General features: G+C 35.6%; 1 protein-coding gene across 15 annotated transcripts in view; it reads left to right on the top strand.

The window, feature by feature from the left end:
- ptprub (protein tyrosine phosphatase receptor type Ub) overlaps positions 1 to 19,635 on the top strand; it is a 237,756-nt gene that overhangs the window by 183,181 nt on the left and 34,940 nt on the right. For 3 of the 15 annotated variants that reach the window (XM_051865407.1, XM_051865408.1, XM_051865403.1), the window contains exons 14-20: positions 3,796 to 3,934; positions 7,619 to 7,648; positions 7,872 to 8,032; positions 12,030 to 12,217; positions 16,436 to 16,508; positions 16,901 to 16,977; positions 18,767 to 18,784. In XM_051865407.1, the coding sequence (XP_051721367.1) occupies positions 3,796 to 3,934; positions 7,619 to 7,648; positions 7,872 to 8,032; positions 12,030 to 12,217; positions 16,436 to 16,508; positions 16,901 to 16,977; positions 18,767 to 18,784 (686 nt within the window). The remainder of the gene's footprint in view (positions 1 to 3,795; positions 3,935 to 7,618; positions 7,649 to 7,871; positions 8,033 to 12,029; positions 12,218 to 16,435; positions 16,509 to 16,900; positions 16,978 to 18,766; positions 18,785 to 19,635) is intronic. The other 12 variants (XM_051865415.1, XM_051865414.1, XM_051865412.1 and 9 more) reach the window with 9 other exon arrangements.

Genomic DNA, 19,635 nt, shown 5'->3' with positions numbered 1-19,635 from the left:
AACTCTTCTACCTTCAAGCACTTTGAAATGTCTGTCATCTCATATCTTTACAAACCTGGATGACGTTCAAAAAGAAACGTTTAGCGGAAATATGCTGGTCAGTTCCATGCCTTTACAAAGACTGAGGCTCTTAAACTTCAAAAACTCAGAAGTGCCACAAAGTTATTATAGAAGTAGTCCACATGACTGTACACCATGCACACTGTATTGCAAGTCTTCTAAAGTGATGCAGTAGCACTGTGTGAGGAACAGACTAAAATTTAAGTTGAAAATGTTGAATGAATCTTTCTTTTGATTGGGATCTTTCCAGTAAATGATTCATTGTAATTAAAACGACCAGCACAATCTTTAGAATTTCTCCTTTTGTTTTCCACTGAATAATGAAACTCATGCAGGTTTGCAACCACACGAGGGTTGATATATAATGACGTATTTTTTTATGACTCAATCCAATGCGATTTTGTAACTTCAGTCAACAGAAAAAAGGCAAAAAACAAAGCTCCTCAGTTTTCAGAAGCATTTCTTTGCCACTCTGAGTAAGCCGTTGTCACAGAAAGATGGGGAAGTTTTGAAACTGCCTTTGGCAGTTGAGGGAGCAGAGAGCACCGTGGCAAATTCTTTTTCTTGCTGCCCCACATCCCTCCACATGGTTATGACTTATTTTTAGTCTTGGCCTTGCGTGGAGCCCTAAAGCAGACCTTTTTCCTCAGGCTTTAGCTCACACTCTTTTTCATATAGCCCTGTAGCTTTCAGGCCACTGAGATCTTAAGAAAGCGCTAACACTAGGCAGAGTACAAAGATCTCTAGTCCCTCTTCAACAAGACGTAAGACTCCCACTGTGGTTTGACTAAGGAGACATGGCCTCATTGGCAAGTAACCGGCTATTAGTTTAAATAGTTACTTGGTGGTTTCTTGGAGCCAGCAGTGTGGTTGGAAATTACACTCAGTTTCTTGTCATTTGCAGACGTATGAGAGGTTGGATTGTTTCACAGGTTGTTTGCCTCTTGAGTTTATCTGCCTCTTTTTTTTCTTGCCGTTAGTCGTAAATTGACGCAACAGAGGCAACAGACCTGCTTGCCTCTGCCAATTAAATGAATAGTGTAACAGCTGAATGTCTGCCTCGAGGAAAGTGTCTGCTTGATGATATATTTCATGGACCACATGATGATAAATTATACTTTTGCATCTTAATGTGTCTCGCATAATTCCTTCTACAGTTGCCATATGACATGAAGCCATAATGTTATTTTTTAATGGCATAGATGAAAGCAGACAGAGAAAATTATCATTCTTAAGAAAACATATTAAAGCAGTAGTATATGATTTCAGCATTATAGTTCTGTTAGCCAATGAAATAGCTTTTTGGTTGAAGGAAAATTAGGAAGTATAAATTTTAAATCTGTCATATATCATTTAGATGTATATCTTTTAGATGTTTTATTATGATTAGGATGTGGCACACAACCTCATTTGGAAAAGCCTACTGTCTTAGTGTAACTTAAATTTGATGTTTTTGTGAAAACAGCAGAACATACAGAATTCCACACATTCTCATCATCAGAAAAAACCCACAAAAACATGCAAAACATTGCTGTACAAGCATGAGTGTGTAAAAACAGTATAAATAGCCCAGCTGCAGCGTGTCCAGGTCAGGGCAATTTGCCTCAGGCTCCGCTACATATGCACACTTTCTCTTTGCTCTCTCTCTTGGATCACACAGTCTCATTCTCTGGTGTGACAGAGAGTCATGCTTTCCCCAGGAGCCTCAGATTGTGAAATGACCCCTGCCCACATGCTGTCAATGGAGACAGGTGCCTGGGATAAATAGCTGACCGGGTGCAGTTGGCACTCGCGCCACAGAAGAGGCGTGCAATCTGCGTGGTACAGTAGAGAAACGTCTCTTGATGAGAGATTGAAGGAGCCCCCTCAGAATTGCCAGAGATCTTTTATTTCTTTCACCGTGGCTCATGACTGCATTTTGGGTTTTGACTCAAGCCTAGATTGTAGGGGCTGTTTACTCAGATTGTCAATTTTGTCTTGCCTCGTTCACTCTTTCTGTCAGTGAATGGCCATAGGTCTCTTGTTTTCTGTTTTTCACATTGATTATCTGTTTATATCAGCTTAAACCTGCAGAAGAATCCAGCTTTTCTGTTTTACATGGTTTCTAGCTTGTCATTACCTGGTTGGTACAAGTTGGTTGGTAACACTTTATTTTACAATATAATTGTTACATATGTTATAGTTAGTATAGTAATAACTATAAATTATGCATAATTACATGGAACTAACCCTAAACCAAACCAAACCCTAATCCTAATCCTATAGTAAGTACATGTAGTTACCAGTACCTTAATGTGTAATTACACTGTAACCAAGACACCTTAAAATAGTGTAATCAGTTGGTTTAAGAGCTTGATCAGCTGTACTCATGTCAATGCTGCACCATCCATTTGATCGACATCCAATTTTTCTGTCTTCACCCCATCACACCTGGTTAGAGTTAGTCTTGTTACAGTTAGTTGACCACATTTTAGCCCTGTTAGCTCTTAAAGGATTAGTTCACTTTCATATAAAATTTTCTTGATAATTTACTCACCCCCATGTCATACAAGATGTTCATGTCTTTCTTTCTTCAGTCGAAAAGAAATTAAGGTTTTTGGACATTCCAGGATTTTTTCTCCTTATAATGGACTTCAATGGTCTCCAAACGGTTGAAGGTCAAAATTACAGTTTCAGTGCAGCTTCAAAGGGCTTTAAACGATACCAGACGAGGAATAAGGGTCTTATCTAGCGAAACGATCGGTCATTTTCGAAAAAAATGTAAATGTATATGCTTTATATAAACAAATGATCGCCTTCCAAGTGCTTCCGCCAAAACCGTACTTTCGTATTCTCCAAAAATTGTACGCTGTATGTCCTACACCTTCCCTATTCTACTTACGGAAAAAATTTAACTGGCGCTGCGTTCGTTCTGTAAGTAGAATAGGGAAGGCGTTTTTGAAGAATACGAAAGTACGGTTTTGGCGGAAGCACTTGGAAGGCAATCATTTGTTTATATAAAGCCTATACATTTGTATTTTTTTAGAATATGACTGATCGTTTTGCTAGATAAGACCCTTATTCCTCGTCTGGTATCGTTTAAAGCCCTTTGAAGCTGCACTGAAACTATAATTTTGACCTTCAACCGTTTGGAGGCCATTGAAGTCCATTATAAGGAGAATAATCCTGGACTGTTTTCATCAAAAACCTTAAAAATGATAACTATAAAGATAACTATACTAGTATCCAACCAACGCATGGTAGCATTCTGTTTTTTAGAAGAGTGCACTGCCATTCTGTCGTCTGCCACTTTAAATGTTCAAGCTGTTTAAAGTTAGGTGGATTCTGATTGGCTGCCAATGTTTGTATCTTTCATCAGCTGGAAAAATCACTCTGGAAATGATTCCAATTGTATTGTTCCTCTGTGTCCTTATCGTTTAAGTTGTAGACTTCCCAATTATTATAGTATTATTAAAACTATTGTTATAGTTATTGTTCTTAGTGTAAATGGGCCTTTAGTGTTGAGATCATACATGTTATTTAGCTTGGTGACCAGTGTGACCATCTTAATCTCGTATAAAATGTTATTTTCCTCCAGGCCTCATTTGAATCTCTTTTCTCTTCTTGGCACTTTGAATTTGTATGTTTTTTTTTTTTTGTTTTTTTTTCCTATTTAATATGTTAATTCATGTTGATTTGTATGTTTATAAATAATTGCTGGTGTCCTCAAAAGTTATGTGTGTGTGTGTTCTTTAGCGGCCTGTAAAGACCATCAGCGAGCTCTTGAGGTCACTCAGCGCTCAGAGGAGATGGGGCTCATCCTAGGAGTGTGTGCTGGTGGGCTGGTGGTCCTGATACTGCTACTGGGGGCCATTATCATAATCATTAAAAAAGGGTGAGTTCCCCTGGGCAGGATGAAGATGTGACAGCCAAAGCATGCTTTGCTTTAAATCATGACTGTGATGCAAAACGTATTTGTACTTTCAAGTCACAATTTCACATGCAATTTCTTTGTCATTGCTTTAGGTTTCATAAAACATATGAAAAAAGTATCGTTCAAACGTTTTGGGGTCATATATATATATATATATATATTTTTTTTTTTTTTTTTTTTTATTCCCAAAAGAAATTATTACTTTTATTCAGCAAAGATGCATTAAATTGATCAAAAGTGACAGTAAAGGCGATTATAGTGTTACAGAAAGATTTATATTTGAAATACATGCTGTTCAATTTTTGTAATCATTGTAAACTGTAATAATAATTCATAATATTACTGTTTTTGCTGTATTTTTGATCAAATAAATGCAGCCTTGATAAACATGAAGACTTTTCAAGAACATTAAAAAAATCTTACCAATCCCAAACTTTTGAATGGTAGTGTACATATAGAAGTATTTTAATTCTTTCAATGAAAGATATAGATTATATTTATATTATATTTTAATCTATTATATTTTATTTTGTATGCAGTGACATTCATACATTTTAACATTTGATGTAAGTGTCCGAAAACTTTTAGGAGCCGCTGTATGTGTTGCAAAACAAAGAAACACTTCAAATTTTTCTTTGTCATAGACGCTGACAGTTATAAGCCTGTGGGCCATTTTCAAATATTTCTTGTGAAGGTGTTATTTAAATGAGACTTAATCTGTTCCAGAGAGATCAAGCTATTGTGCGTTCAGCTGTAACTAACTTAAACCTACCCATTGCAGTTTATGTCTTCGATTATTCGGCTCAGTCAAAGGGCACCCAGGTGTTCTCCCCTGCATTCTCACGTGCATCGGTGGAGAGATTGCCAAGGGTTTTCATCTTCTGAGATTATCTGAGTGTGAAATATTTAATTAAAGAGAAATGCAATTCAATTACTCACTTAATTAGGCCCTGCCCGCTGCCGCCCTGAACCAGAAATGAGCCAATAATTGGGATGGAAAAAGTGTGCTTTCAGAGATAATTAGCCTACGGTTCTCAAAAGGTCATCGGATCCAGTGGCAAATGAGAGACATGGGCCTCTCGTTCCTCAAACAGCACCAATCACTGAAGATGAATCTACGCAATGGTCATCTCATAGATTCATCTTCAGGAACAGATAAAGACCATTCACATTCTGTTTTTCATATGAATTTCTCTCATGCATGAATAGTGATTGCCTAGACTAGAGGCTACTATTTTAGACTTTTGTATGTTATGTCGGTTTTAGATGGTTTATTGCTGTTTAGGCATGCGTGATAAGCTGATAATTATTTTCATGTTATGTCCCATTTATTTATTTATTTAAGAAAAAAATATTAAAATTACAGTATAATATAATATTTTGTCTAAAGAAATAGTGTTCTAAATCTCTAAAAATATTATACCAATATTAAAATTGATTAATAATAATAATAAAGTATTATTATTGTTGTTGTTGTTTTTGTTATTATAATTAGAAAATTATTAAATATTATTAAATTAAATATCTTTACTATTTTGTCTAAAACATAGTGTTCTAAAAAACTCTAATCTCAACAACAACAAAAACAATATGATGCTGGAATATCATGCATTTCTAGCAGGTTTAAAGGGTTAGTTCACCCAAAAATGAAAATTATGTAATTTATTACTCACCCTCATGTCGTCCCAAACTTCGTTCATCTTCGGTACACAAATTAAGACGTTTTTGATAAAATCCGGTGGATATTTAAAACAGTTAATGTGAGTACAGTGGTTCAACCTTAATGTTATAAAGCGACGAGAATACTTTTTGTGCGCCAAAAATAAATAAATAAATAAAATAGCGACTTTATTCAACAATATCTAGTGATGGCTGATTTCAAAACACTGCTTCATGAAGCTTCGAAGCTTTACGAATCTTTTGTTTCAAATCAGTGGTTTGCGTATCAAACTGCCAAAGTCACGTAAACTATTGAAATTTTGAAACACTAACAAAGCCTTGTTTACTGAAATCACGTGACTTTGGCAGTTTGATACGCGCTCCGAACCACTGATTCGAAACAAAAGATTCGTAAAGCTTCGAAGCTTCATGAAACTTTCGAAGCTTCATGTTTTGAAATCGCCCATCACTAGATATTGTTGAATAAAGTCGTTATTTTGTTTTATTGGTGCACAAAAAGTATTCTTGTCGCTTTATAATATTAAGGTTGAACCACTGTAGTAACATGACCTGTTTTAAATATGTCTTTAGTAGCTTTCTGGGCATTGAAAAAGGAAATGATCTTGCTGGCAATGGAGGCCTCACTAAGCCATCGAATTTTATCAAAAATATCTTAATTTGTGTTCTGAAGATGAACGAAGGTCTTACGGGTGTGGAACGACATGAGGGTGAGTAATAAATGACAGAATTTTCATTTTTGGGTGAACTAACCCTTTAAGTGGTTGACCTTGTGGACCCTCTTCGTCAACATGTTTACTCTACTGGTCAAACATTTGGAATAGATTTTAATTTTTTTTTTTTTTTTTTTTTTTAAGAAGTATCTTATGCTCACCAAAGCTGCATTTATTTGAACAAAAATACAGTAAAAACTGTAATATTTTGAAATATTATTACAATTTAAAATAACTATTTTCTATTTTAATATATTTTAAAATGTAATTTATTTATTCCTGTGATGGAAAAGCTGAATTATAAAATGTATTCAAATAGAAAACCTTTTTTTTTTTTTCAGTAAATATTTCACAATATTACTTTTTTACTGTATTTTTGATCCAGTAAATGCAGTCTTGGTTAGCACAAGAGAGTTTCAAAAACATTAAAAAATCTTAATTATTCCAAACTTGTGACCACCAGTTTTAAGTCTGCTAGACCACCTTGGTTAAGCTGGAGGGGATCCATCTTTTAATCTGGTATTTCTATCTCAAATATTATGGCTAATTTGTTTGCATTTGAGCATTTTATTTATCTTTAACATGAAAAATTATCAGAACATACCTCCTCAGCCTCTCTTTTTCATTTTCTGACTACTGGGGTGAAAAGAAAAAAACGTTTATATAAGCTAAACGTTTGAGTGCAGCAAACCCTCAGCGCAGCCATTTAGCCAGAGATAAAGTGTCACAGTAACGCGCCTACTTCAGTTAGCGATGGGAGTCCTTCCCACTGAAATGGAAAGAGAGATATTGGGCCTTTGTGTAAGACAGAACGTTTTAAGCCATTTAATCCAAATGCACCCCAAAATGGAGTTGAAGAATGTTTGAAATACGAAAGCAGATGGAAGTGTTCTCCAAGCGTTTCATTGGACAATTTAGCGGATTTTAGGTTAGATTATGCCGCCAAACCTCAGTGAAGTCACCACTGCGGAGAGGGAATATAAAAGTCCCTCTCAGCACGCCACTTTGTTAAAATCGTTAAAAGCAACAAGACGACATATTTGATTAGGCTGCCATTTCCCGCTCTGGCTGAGGTTTTGTGCATATCTGCATGCGTCCCATTACTTGCGTGGCAAATGCAAGCTGCTGACGGCTTGCCATTTTTCACTCTAATCAGAGCTCTGCCAGTGCTTGCATCTCATGTCCCTTCTTCTTCTTGTTCTCTTTTTTCCCCTTTCTTCTCTTCCTCTATTTTTTTTCCTCTCTCTCTCTCCAGAAGGGATTACTACTCATACTCTTATTATCCGTAAGTGGCTTCTTTTCCATTGCACATCATCATTTCTCATGGCTTTTTTGTGCGCTTTTTAGAGAGGGGGTGGCAGCGGAGTGATGATCTTCTCTTTCTCTCTCTTACCAACTCCCCTAACTCGCCTCATCTCTCTCTCGTTTCCTTCACGTTCCATTTCTCAACTCCCCCCCCCCCCCCCCCCCCCCCCTCTCTCTTCGCCCTCTTCTCTCTGTCTCCTCAGTAGGAAGCCGGTGAACATGAATAAGACCCCCATTACGTACAGGCAGGAGAAGAGTAATATGATGGGCTCCATGGAGCGCAGTTTCACTGATCAGAGCACTCTGCAGGAGGACGAGAGGATGGCCTTGTCATTTATGGACACCCATACGTGCAGCACTCGCAGTAAGACGTGACCCAGCACAAGCGCACACACCTCAACTTGAACTTCAAGAGTTTGTTCACTCAAAAAGGAAAATTTCGTCATCAATTATGCACTCTCATGTCATTCCAAACCCATTACACTTTCATTCATCTTCGAAAACACAAATGAAGATATTTTTAATAAAATCTGAGAGATTTCTGTCACTCCATTGAAAGTCAATATAGGATGACACCCAAATGACACCAGGAACTATAAAATTATGATAAAAGTCTTCTGAATTAATATGCTTTGTGTGAGAAACAGCCAGATATTTAGTCATTATTGACTGAAAATCTTGAGTTTGTGAGTATTGATGTCCAGTTCAGAAAAGAATTGTTCTTTTGAGTCAAATCTTTTTAATGAATCGGTTGATTCAGTTCACAAAACTGGTCTGAATTGATCCTGTTTTCTGATTCAACTCATTGATTCATTCATTGGTTAACAGCTTCTAAGTGAATAACAACTTAAGGTTCCTCACACAAAGCATCATATAGACTACTTTTGTGATATTTTTATTATATTTTTATATACTATTTTTCCCATTCATTTTGAAATTTAAAAAGCTCTAAAATAAAAAAAGAAATGAAATGGAAATTTCACAAAAACGAAAAAAGAGACTTTTCTCAATTGAGTTCAGTAAGAAAAAGACATCGGTTCCAAACTCATTTAACTTTTTTTTTCTTCTTCAAAATACAAATAAAGATATTATTGATGAAATCTGAGAGATTTCTGACCCTCCATTGAAAGTCTGTTCAAATCTCTGAGGTTCGAATGTTCATAAAAGGATTGTAAAAGAAATCCATATGAATGAAGTGGCAAGCATGTACGGTTGAGCTTCTGTTTACCATATCTGAGTGTTCTGTGTATGTTTGCTGATCAGTGTTTACATGGGAATAAAACCTATATTAAATGTGTTCATCAAATAAAACAACCGTGTGTCTTCAGAAGACTTAGATTAAACCACTCGGTTCATATGGATTTATTTTACAATCTCTTTATGAACGTTTTGAAGCATTAGAAATCTTATGGGTTTTTGGAACGACATGAGAATAAATAATTGATGACACCGTTTTCATTTTAGGGTAAACTATTCCTTTAAGTTTAATTTGTGCCTAGAAACATGATTTTAATATTTGAGCTCCCTGTGTAATAGTAGAACAATTCAGGATTGTTCGTTGAGCAGAAAGTTGATTGAACTATATATAATCTGCTTTATTAATAAAGCAATGCATGAAAAAAAGAACAAAAAAAAAAAACGAATAACCAAGAAGCATGCACATGTCTTGCTTTGTTTCCACTTATTCATTCCAGTTAAATGAATTTGCACATTGCATTACATCAACCGAAACAACGACTACAATGCTAATACTCATGATAAATAACAGGGAGTGACAACTAACACATCAATAACAGCATCAGTGAAAACAGCAAACAGTAAACCATATAACTGAATAATGCCGCAGTACATGATGGGAACTCAAGTAGGTCTAAAACTTAAGCTAAAGTGTTGAAGGAAATTCAACTCTAAAATGACATTTCTGTCATCATTTACTCACCCTCATGTTGTTCCAAACACGTTTGACTTTCTTTCTTCCATGAAACATGAAAGGAAAATTTTTAAAGAATATCACTTTAAAGAAAAGTGAATGAGGACTGCAGCTGTCAAGCTCCAAAATGACACCAGGATCCATAAAAGTGTGATTAAAGTGCTCTGAAGCCATTGCTTTGTGCGAGAAACAGTCATACATTTAGTCATTATTCACTGAAAATCTTGACTGTGTGAACTCAGAAGTATTGATATCCAGTTCAGAAAAGAATCGTTCTTTTAAGTCAAATCTTTTTCAGTGAATTGGTTGATTCAGTTCACAAAACTGGTTTGAATGATCATGTTCTTGGATTGTCAGTTAAGAATGATTTCAAGTTCCTCACGCAAAGCATGGCTTCATATAGACTACTTATATGATAGTTTTTTATTTTATATTTTATGCTATTTTTTCCATTAATCAGTAAACACGAGTTTTAGGCAAAGACTTTAGCTCAGTCCTGTTTAAAATTAAGGGTGTGCTATATGTATTGTCTACGGTAATATAAAAGTAGGCTACTTGTATAAACTTAATTAAAGCATGATTGCAAATGTGATATTGATTTTCTGCTACAGTTCACTAAACAAGAAGTTACTTACATTTTAGACAAAATATTGTCTGTTTCTCCAACAAAAACAAAGCCGGAGCAGAATGTTTCTTAGCAACACATCATGGGGATTTGTTTTTGAATCATTTGAGAAACTGATTCAATGACCCGTTCAGACCGCCATTTGCTTAGTTTGTAAATGCATAAGCGTTTTGAACGAATCATTTGAAAGAATGACTCCAATGACTCACTCGTTAAGAACGTTATTTGCTGCCACCTACTGATGGCAATTTTAAAAGTATCTGTTCTTTTTTTTTTTACTATTCAATATTGTAATTATTTTAAAACGTTAATCTCATAGCATTATGCAATTGTGAAATCTTGTTTATGTTATAATAATTCATTAGATTACTTATGATTGTTTGGATTAGTTTATAAATATAATATGTTATAACATTTAAGATGAATAAAGAAAGTGTGCTTTGCACAAAAAAGACAAGGCTGAAGTACAATGACTGCATACTGCCAATAATATATTGTAAATTAAAACATAAACCATACGTTTTTTTAAAAACTTCTAAAATATATTACTTTAGGTCATGAATCTGTGATCCTAGTCTTTTATTCCCTTCATAATGAAATTTTAAATTTCCTGGAAATTGTCTCTGAAAAAGAGAGGGAACCCTGATTAGACTTAATCCAGCACTCTTAATTCATTTGTGATTAAACTGATGAAAGAACTAGTTGCAACTCTGAAAACCTTGAGAAGAAAAGACAGAAAATGGATATAAACAAACATAATGATGAAATTATTTTTGTACTGTGCAAGAACTCTTACATTTTTTTTCCTCACAATCACAAGGTGCTAAAAGCGAGAGTACTAGGTGCTAACGGCAAAGAGCACAAATGAATGGTTAGAGACTTTAAGTCACGTACACAGTTAAAGTGAGGCTCAGGCACTAGGTAAGCTCCTGTTAATTTGTCCTCATTTGTAGTCGGTGTGAAAGATTCATCAAAGCCACAGTCTTTCCGTAATCGCTCAATCTTTCACAGCTCTTAAATATGAGATTTAGTGCTGTCCACATCCTAATATAACAGCCATTCTCCCCTGACATAAGACTATAAATCCTAATATAAACATAAATCCATGCAAACCAGTAAGTGAGAGAACAAATAGTATACTTAAAAATAAAAAAATAAAAAAAATAAATAAAAAAACCCGCAGCCAGTTTATCAGATGCAAATGGACTCAGATCTGCTCCAGAAGCTCATCCTTAAAGGCATCATGGTCGAGGATTTCAATATGGAAGAAATTAGAGCAGGCAAAATAAAATGCTAATAATATCCGATTCAAAGGTATCTGACTCTGCAGGCACTGAATAGTTGATGTCTCTAAGAGACAGATCTCTTGATCAAAATGAAGTTTTAATGGCACGTCTCAGAGCTGTCTTGCCACATTTAAAGTGTCTACTGCATGGAATATACTGTCTGGGTTTCTTCTTTCCTATTTCCGTTGAGAAATGAGTAGCAGACTACTAATTTATTTGAATACACAGCCCTAGTCATGAATTCATAATTGCTCCCTGATCATATTTATGAATACCAATTATAAACACAGAAGATGAATTGCCATAAGGGGATGATAATTCTCAGATTAACCCTATTATACTTGTTTGGAGTTTTGTTATTTTTCTAAAATGTTTATTGGTTATTTTATGAAACTGTTCCAAGACTCTTGAGCTGCTTATTTCAGGTACGGCTGTTCCCATGTGTTTATTGTATATGTTTATACTGAATGAAAAAATATTGTGCAAACATTTGGTTTGTGCCTTGTTTATTTTCACCAAGGTGATCCACGGAGCTCCATGAATGAGTCCAGCAGTCTGCTGGGTGGATCGCCAAGGCGTCAGTGTGGCCGTAAAGGATCACCCTATCACACGGGTCAGCTTCACCCGGCAGTGCGTGTTGCTGACCTCCTACAACACATCAACCAGATGAAAACCGCAGAAGGTTATGGCTTTAAACAGGAGTATGAGGTAGGTTTTATTTTATTTTAACAAGTTAAAATGTTAAAAAGTTGTGTGTGTATGTGTATATATATATATATATATATATATATATATATTATTAGGGCTGTCTATTTAACATGTTCATTTAACTAATTAGTTATGGAAAAATAAAACGTTAAAATTATTTAATGCATTTAACACACCCGGCCCAGACCCACACGGGTAAATATACCTAAATACCAATTCAGATGCAGCTTCTGCATCTGAACAAAACAAAACAACAACAACAAAAAATCATAGCCTAAAAGATTGTGTAATACATTCTATGTTGAATCAAATAAAATATTTCTTTCTAAAGTTATTTTTTTTTAATGTCTATTTGATGCTTTTCTCATTTAACACAATAATGACTTTATCTTTTGGGGGTAATTTCTCAGCCAAATTTGATGTGCGATTAATTTGCTATCAATTAATTGGCACATCATGTAATTAATCAGATTAAAAATTTTAATTGTTTAACAACTGTTTTGAGTTTTATTTCAGTGGAAACCACATCTATCAGGCTGTAGTTAGTCTTTGATAGCATATCTTTGAAAACGTTTGAGCAAGAGGTTTCTGTCATAATAATAAAATAAATCTTTCACAGCTGCCACCACAGGTTTTCTGATTTATTTCAAGAAGTCCGAATATGCTTGGGCTTTAGTGTTGCTTACAGTGCGGTCTATCTGGGCGCTGCTGTTTTCTTAGTGGAGGGACCTGTCGGATGCAAACAGATGTCTGGCTCAGAGACCAGAATTCACCGTCTACAGGCCTTGTCAAAACAAACCTCTGCATCAAATCTCCAACACACAAACACATTAATGCAAAGATGCATGTTTATTCACAAACGCACACTCCAAACTTCTTATCAACTCTCAACAATATGACATTCTCACACTGTTGTCATGCCCTGCTGAAGTACAGCTGCTCATTCCAGCTTGAGGTAGTCAAAATGTTTTTTTTTTTTTGTTTTTTTTTTGGAACATGGCAGCTTGTGTGCTGCTCATTAACCAGCCCAAACCAGCTTGACCTCAACCTAGTCTTGCATAGCCAGACATTTGACCTAGCAGAGTAAAGGTCTGGCCCATATTTCAGCTTATTTTGACCAAGAACCACCTACCTCGCTCTGATTTTGTATATCTTTTTAATTCGATGTCAATTTTATCAATTTAAAAGTTTTGATGCCACTAACCTGACAAACCTGGCACATTATAGCGTGTTAGATCAAGAAAGTGCTTTCCAGTTTTGTGTGCAATATGAACAGACAGTCAGCAGCATGATGTCTGAGACTAACCAGCTAAAAACCTGAAATCCACCATCTAAAATGAGTTTTAGCTGGATTTTGGCAAAATTTCCAAATATGAAAACACAGTTATGTTAATTATGTTGCATTTCATTATCATAATTGAATCTTTATTTAACCAGGTTGCTCCATTTGAGATTTAAATCACTTTTACAAGAGAGATTAGACCAAGAAAATAAGTAACCAGATCCAGATGGCATAAAAATACAAAACAATTTATTAAAAAAAAAAAAAAAAAAACATTTATAGCAATTACAGTCAAATGTTTCAATTTCATTGGATTTCAAAATAGTTTTAAACTCACTAAGAGAAGAGTATTCAGATCAAATCCAAGACAAATTTTGCTAATTTTTCTAAGATGGTGCAGAAAAAGAAAATAATTTATACTCCTTTCAGACTCAGATTTAGCTCATCACAATGTCCTGGACTGGAATAAAGTTTAAAGCAGTGTTAATTTAGTATCAGTTATATACTATTATAGTATTTATTAAAAATCTTTAGTTTACTTAAGTTAGTTGCTATGGCAACATTTCTAATTCTTCACGGACAGGTTCACATCACTCCCCCATGGACTATAGAGGAGCAGTTATTGAGATGAAAGTAGAGGTCATATAGCCCCTCAGCATTACTGCACAAAGAGCGCCCTACACTGCTGTCTCTTTTCCTCCTTCTATCCCTCCCTCTTTTCCTCCGTAGCTAATTTTCTCTCTGGCTTGAGCATCTTCTCTCGGCGTCACACTCATGTGGACTGTTGACTCTCCTCTATTTGTTGATGTCCACAGAGCTACGAGACAAAACTTCCCTCCACGCAATCAGAGCTCTGCCACTGTCCTGCCTCTCTGGAGCTCAGCTTGTGGACTCATTAAACTCTCCCCTCAGTGTGAAACAGATTCAGCTCAAAAATCAATACGCACTCTCCTGGACATAGTGACGCTGTGTGTGTGTGTGTGTGTGTGTGTGTGTGTGTGTGTGTGTGTGTGTGTGTGTGTGTTTGAGGTCAGTGTCTTTGTGCTTCATAAGCAGAAAAAAAAAGAAACACAGAGTTTGAGAGAGAACACAAATGTAACGGCAGGGTTTCATAAGCTTTATTTCCCCGTGGACCACAAGTACAGTCCATTGATCAGTGCTTATTGACAGAATCTTTAGTTTAGATAGAGTGGAAAAGAGAGAGTAGAGGTCTGTCCTACAAGCAAGGTGCAAAAATAAGTTTTTTTGGGGGTGGGTTTGGCCTTCTATATTAACCACAAAGGAGATTTAAATACCTTTTTGGTTTAATTTTCACCACAATATGTGTTGTTTTATAATGTGAATCTTAAAAAAAAAAAAAAAAAAAATTGAGAAAAGGTTTTCTTGAACACTACATGTGTGCTGTATTTCCTTAAAATATCAAATCAAGTGCCATTTTTGTAATGCAAAGACACATTCTCCATTGTACTTTTTTGAGGTTTAAGAATCACACACACACACACACACACACACACACACACACACACACACACACACACACACACACACACACAGGTTTGTTTTGCTATCAAAGTGAGGACATTCCATAGGCGTAATGGTTTCAATACTGTACAAACTGTACATTCTATCCCCCTACAGTACCCCTACTCCTAAACCTACCCATCACAGAAAACATTCTGCATTTTTACATTTTTAATAAAACATTGTTTAGTATGTTTTCAAAGCTATTTTAAAGATGAGGACTCATGAAATGTCCTCATATTTCATGTTTACGTCGTAATACCCTTGTCATTATATAAATTTGTGTCCTCATAAATCACAAAAACGCGCACACGTGTGTGTGCAGTGTTTGAGGTAACCCATTACAAGTAATGCAAGTTACTGTATGTAATCAGATTACTTTTTTCAAGTAACTAGTAAAGTAACAGATTACTTTTTAATTTGCTTTTTAAATTTGGTTCTAGACTAAATGTGATCATGTATTTACTCATCTCACTTAAACAGAAACACATTCAGTATTCCTCAAAATGAATAAAAGCAGTGAAATGCAAACTTAGATTATTATGCAAACCTGCGATAATTAAGTTAAATTTCATAAAGAGACTTTATGTATTTAATTTCACTTTATTAAGCAATGTCTTTGCTTTTGACCTTCGATGATCAAGTTCAACTATGCTAATAAGCAAAAATGACATTAGATAAACATCACAGGGTTGAATTTGCATTTCGTTCAGCCTAAGGCTTATTTCACTTTTGGTGTGAAATGGCCTTTACATTCACCAAATTACTTATAACTTTTTTATTATTATTATTTAAAAAAAACAGCAAGCCCAGCCCATGTAAAAAAAAAAAGTAACACAAAAGTAATGTAACATTACTTTGCATAACTAAGTAAAGCAATTAGTTAAGTTTTTTTTGGAGTAACACAGTATTGTAATGCTTTACTTCTAACTTTTAAATAATAATTTTCCCCAACACTGTGTGTGTAAATAATATATATTTATGGTATATATATTTATGGTCAACAGAACCATGAAATCTTGCTCATCCTTTGTGAAAGTGGAATTATATTTAATTTAGCTTAATGTAATATCACACAATTCAATTTTTTGGGGGGTTACAAAGCAATCCAGAATCTCCGGTCTAAATGCTACTTATGTCATACTACTTTTGTCTTGTAATAAAATGTATTTCAAACAAAATCTAAGGATACTGTGATTATCTCTTACAACTAACAAAAATGCTCTCTCTCTCTCTCTCTCTCTCTCTCTCTCTCTCTCTCTCTTTCTCTCTTTCTTTCTCTCTTTCTCTCTCTCTCTCTCTCTCTCTCTCTCTCTCTCTCTCTCTCTCTCTCTCTCTCTCTCTCTCTCTCTCTCTCTCTTTCTTTCTCTTTCTCTTTTCTCTCTTTCTCTTTTTATTTGATTATATATTTGTAGAGCTTCTTTGATGGCTGGGATATCAATAAGAAGAAGGATAAAACTAAGGGAAGAAACGATACTCTGATGGGTTGTGAGTCCATTTTTTCAGTCTTTGCATGCTTATAAAAATATCATGATTGAAGAGTAATGTCTTTAGAATTTTTCAGTGTGTATGGCTGTTAAAACTCACTTCAGTTTCAGAATGTCTGATAATGTAAAGCTTTGATGTGCCTAAAAGTAGTTTATTCACTGAGAATAAATTGCATCAGCTGATAGCACTGTTTATTTGTTTATTTGTAATGTTTTAGGACCCAGTTTACTAAAGGAACTTTGTAAATCAGATAACAGCTTTAACATACCCACAGATTCCCTGTAATAAGCCTAATTTGCATAGAAAGGAGACTTGTTTACTGCACAAAAGTAATGCAGCTTTTTAGTAACTTCACCCCAAAAAAAGCTCATGTGATTTTGTTTGTGTTTCAGATGACCGTCACAGGGTGAAATTGCACCCGCTGCTTGGTGATCCCAACTCCGACTATATCAACGCCAATTACATCGATGTAAGTCAGCAGTCACATACTCTCTTCAGGCGGACTCACAAACATTCACACTGTTTCTGTTATTATGTAGCTCCCCTGGAGTTCATTCGATATCTGTGGACACTCTCACTTAGCCTTGCCATATGTGGCATATCATCATATTAGTTTTGATAGAAAACTTTTTAGCCCTCTAACTGTCCTTTTTGTGGTGGGTGAGACTTGGTAGCTTGTTATTTTTGACCTTGTGTATCTGACCTCCCAAAAGATTTTGGAGAGAATGTGGTCAGATGTGAAGTGTAGCCTACTGATGTGTGGCAAGGTGCTTTAGGGTCACTTTGTGTCCGATTTCACCTTTAAAAAAGAGGCACAGATGGTCAACCATACCAGCTGAAACCTTGCCCTCTCTAAACCTGCATTTCAGAGCTGGCCCAGAGTGCACCAGGTTGGGAATGACCACCCTCTCTTCATGGGACACTTTCCACTTATTTGATTTAAATCGATAATTCACCCACAAATGAAAATTATGTTATCATTTACGCTCCAAACCTGTGCAGCTCTCTTCTGTGGAACAAAATTGGACAAATTTTGAAAATGAGAATGAGAAAACGATGACTATATTTTTAGTTTTGGGTGAACTATTGCTTTAAAGAGATTTTAAAAAGTTTTTGAAACAAAACTCACTCTAAATCCTTGCGATTTCCTCACCTTGACTGTTTGGACCTTAGATACAGCAATTGATTTGCTGGATTATGTTGTTTATTCAAAAAAGGAATGTGAGTATGTGTAGCATTGAGTGATTCAAAAGAAGTTAGAAGAGAATGAATAGTCATGAGTCAAGACACATGGGGTATTTTGTTATTTTTTCTCCTCCATATCTGTAATGATTGGCCATAACATCAATTTATTTAAAAAAATACTTTGGAATCCCAGTGTTTTCAGTATAAACCAATATACGGGAACAAAACAGGGCATAGGCCAATTTAACAAGAATTGATTTTTTTTTTCTTCCCCATTTTATTTTAGCCTTGAGTAGAAAAGCACAAAGTAAAGAAAGGACCAGTAATGAAAGGATGCTTCTTTTTAGTGTTTTTGGTAAACCTGGCAGTAAGTAGAGGCTATTAGGGAACATATTAAAGTGAATGCAGCTCTTTTGTTTAATGTGTTTACTCCTTTTCATTGCTGTCCTTTCTTTTTGAATATCTCTTGCATCAGCCCAATAAAGGAACTTGCAATGAACTAGCTTACACAAGAATAAACGAGCAATTTAAAGAAGTGTGTAATGTTTTCAATGTTAAAATACTTTCCTAGCCTAAAAGCCATTTGTTTGTTAATTTCCCTGAGAAGTGTAAAGGTAATTTCAAAACATTCTGTTGTTTGAACATTTCAACCAGCCCCACATAGCAACACTGATTCAACCAATGGAGTGAGTTTGGGGGCGGGGCTGTCAGTTTGTCCAACCAATGGCAGAGGGAGGGAGTGTTCAGAAAGCCTGTTTGAAAGCAGTCATTATTTTTTCAATTATGTTTAATAGCGCTAGAGGCACAGAAATTACACACCTCACACATTAAAGTTAGTTAACAAAGATTTGCCCACCTTCACATCCAGAATGTATGCCTCCATTTTAAGTGTCTTTCCCCTGGCGTTAGGGCTTAGCCAGCTAACACAATCTCTCTTTCTTTCTTCCTCTAATTCTTTCTCTTTCTGTCTGTGATCTGTTAATCCTCTAGCTCTTTTCAGCCTCTCATTAACTAGAGTCTGTCTTGTCTTTTTCTACCCCCCTTCCCCAACTCTTCGACTTTGGACCCTGTAGATTCGGATAAACAGGGAAGTAAGTACTTCGCTGCTCTTTCTTTTCTTTCTCTCTGCTTTCTTTCCCTCTGTTCCCCCCCCCATAGATCTCTATTCTTCCCCTTTTTTTGTGTCATGGCATTGCTCTGTTTGGATTACTTAAACATGAGGAAGAGTGGCTCAGTGACAGACAGATCTCCTTTATATTCGTCCATAAAAGTGAACGCATAAAACTTTCAGGTTCCATCTGTTAGGTTTCTTAGATTTATTTCTTACGGATACCTAGTTTTCACATTTAAAAAAAATCTTCTCTTCACCTTTTCACTTCCTCTCTTTTTCAAAAACACAGGTTGGTGAGAGGGGTCAGAGGTCAGGGAGTTAGACTTGTGGTAGGATATTTACTAAAAAAAAAAAAAAAAAATTCTTAAACCAAAGGGGGTTGCTGGTCTTAGCTGGTTTAAAGCCCTGGATACACTGCACGATTTTAGCAATCCTATAAGATCATTACTTTATCACACTGTGTAACATGGATCTACTAAACTTGGGCACGACATGCATGTAGACTGTACGATCATGACACCTATTGACTCGTGAGCTACGATGCAAGTTTTTATAAAAGAATAAAACGTCATCAGCATGCGCTGCTGGTAAACAAAACACCATGTTGAATCACACTTTGGCAGTTGTAGTTTTTATGTGTGTTGAAAATAAAAAGAAAGCCGCGAAAGAAGAAGGAAAAAAGCTTGAGGTGAGCAGTTTTAAGTTTTAGCGGCTGGTCAGCAGACGTAGGTCAGTAAACACACTGTGCGTTGATCATGCTGAATTTCTGACACTGTCAGAAAATGATCATAGGCTATCTTTGGTCGCAAGACCAGGAAAACAGCTGCCTTT

The sequence above is a fragment of the Ctenopharyngodon idella genome, chromosome 16 (genome assembly GCF_019924925.1).
Source record: "Ctenopharyngodon idella isolate HZGC_01 chromosome 16, HZGC01, whole genome shotgun sequence".
Classification (NCBI taxonomy): Eukaryota; Metazoa; Chordata; class Actinopteri; order Cypriniformes; family Xenocyprididae; genus Ctenopharyngodon; species Ctenopharyngodon idella.
Note: the sequence above shows the minus strand (reverse complement) of the source record. Positions and strands in the feature narration are given on the sequence as shown.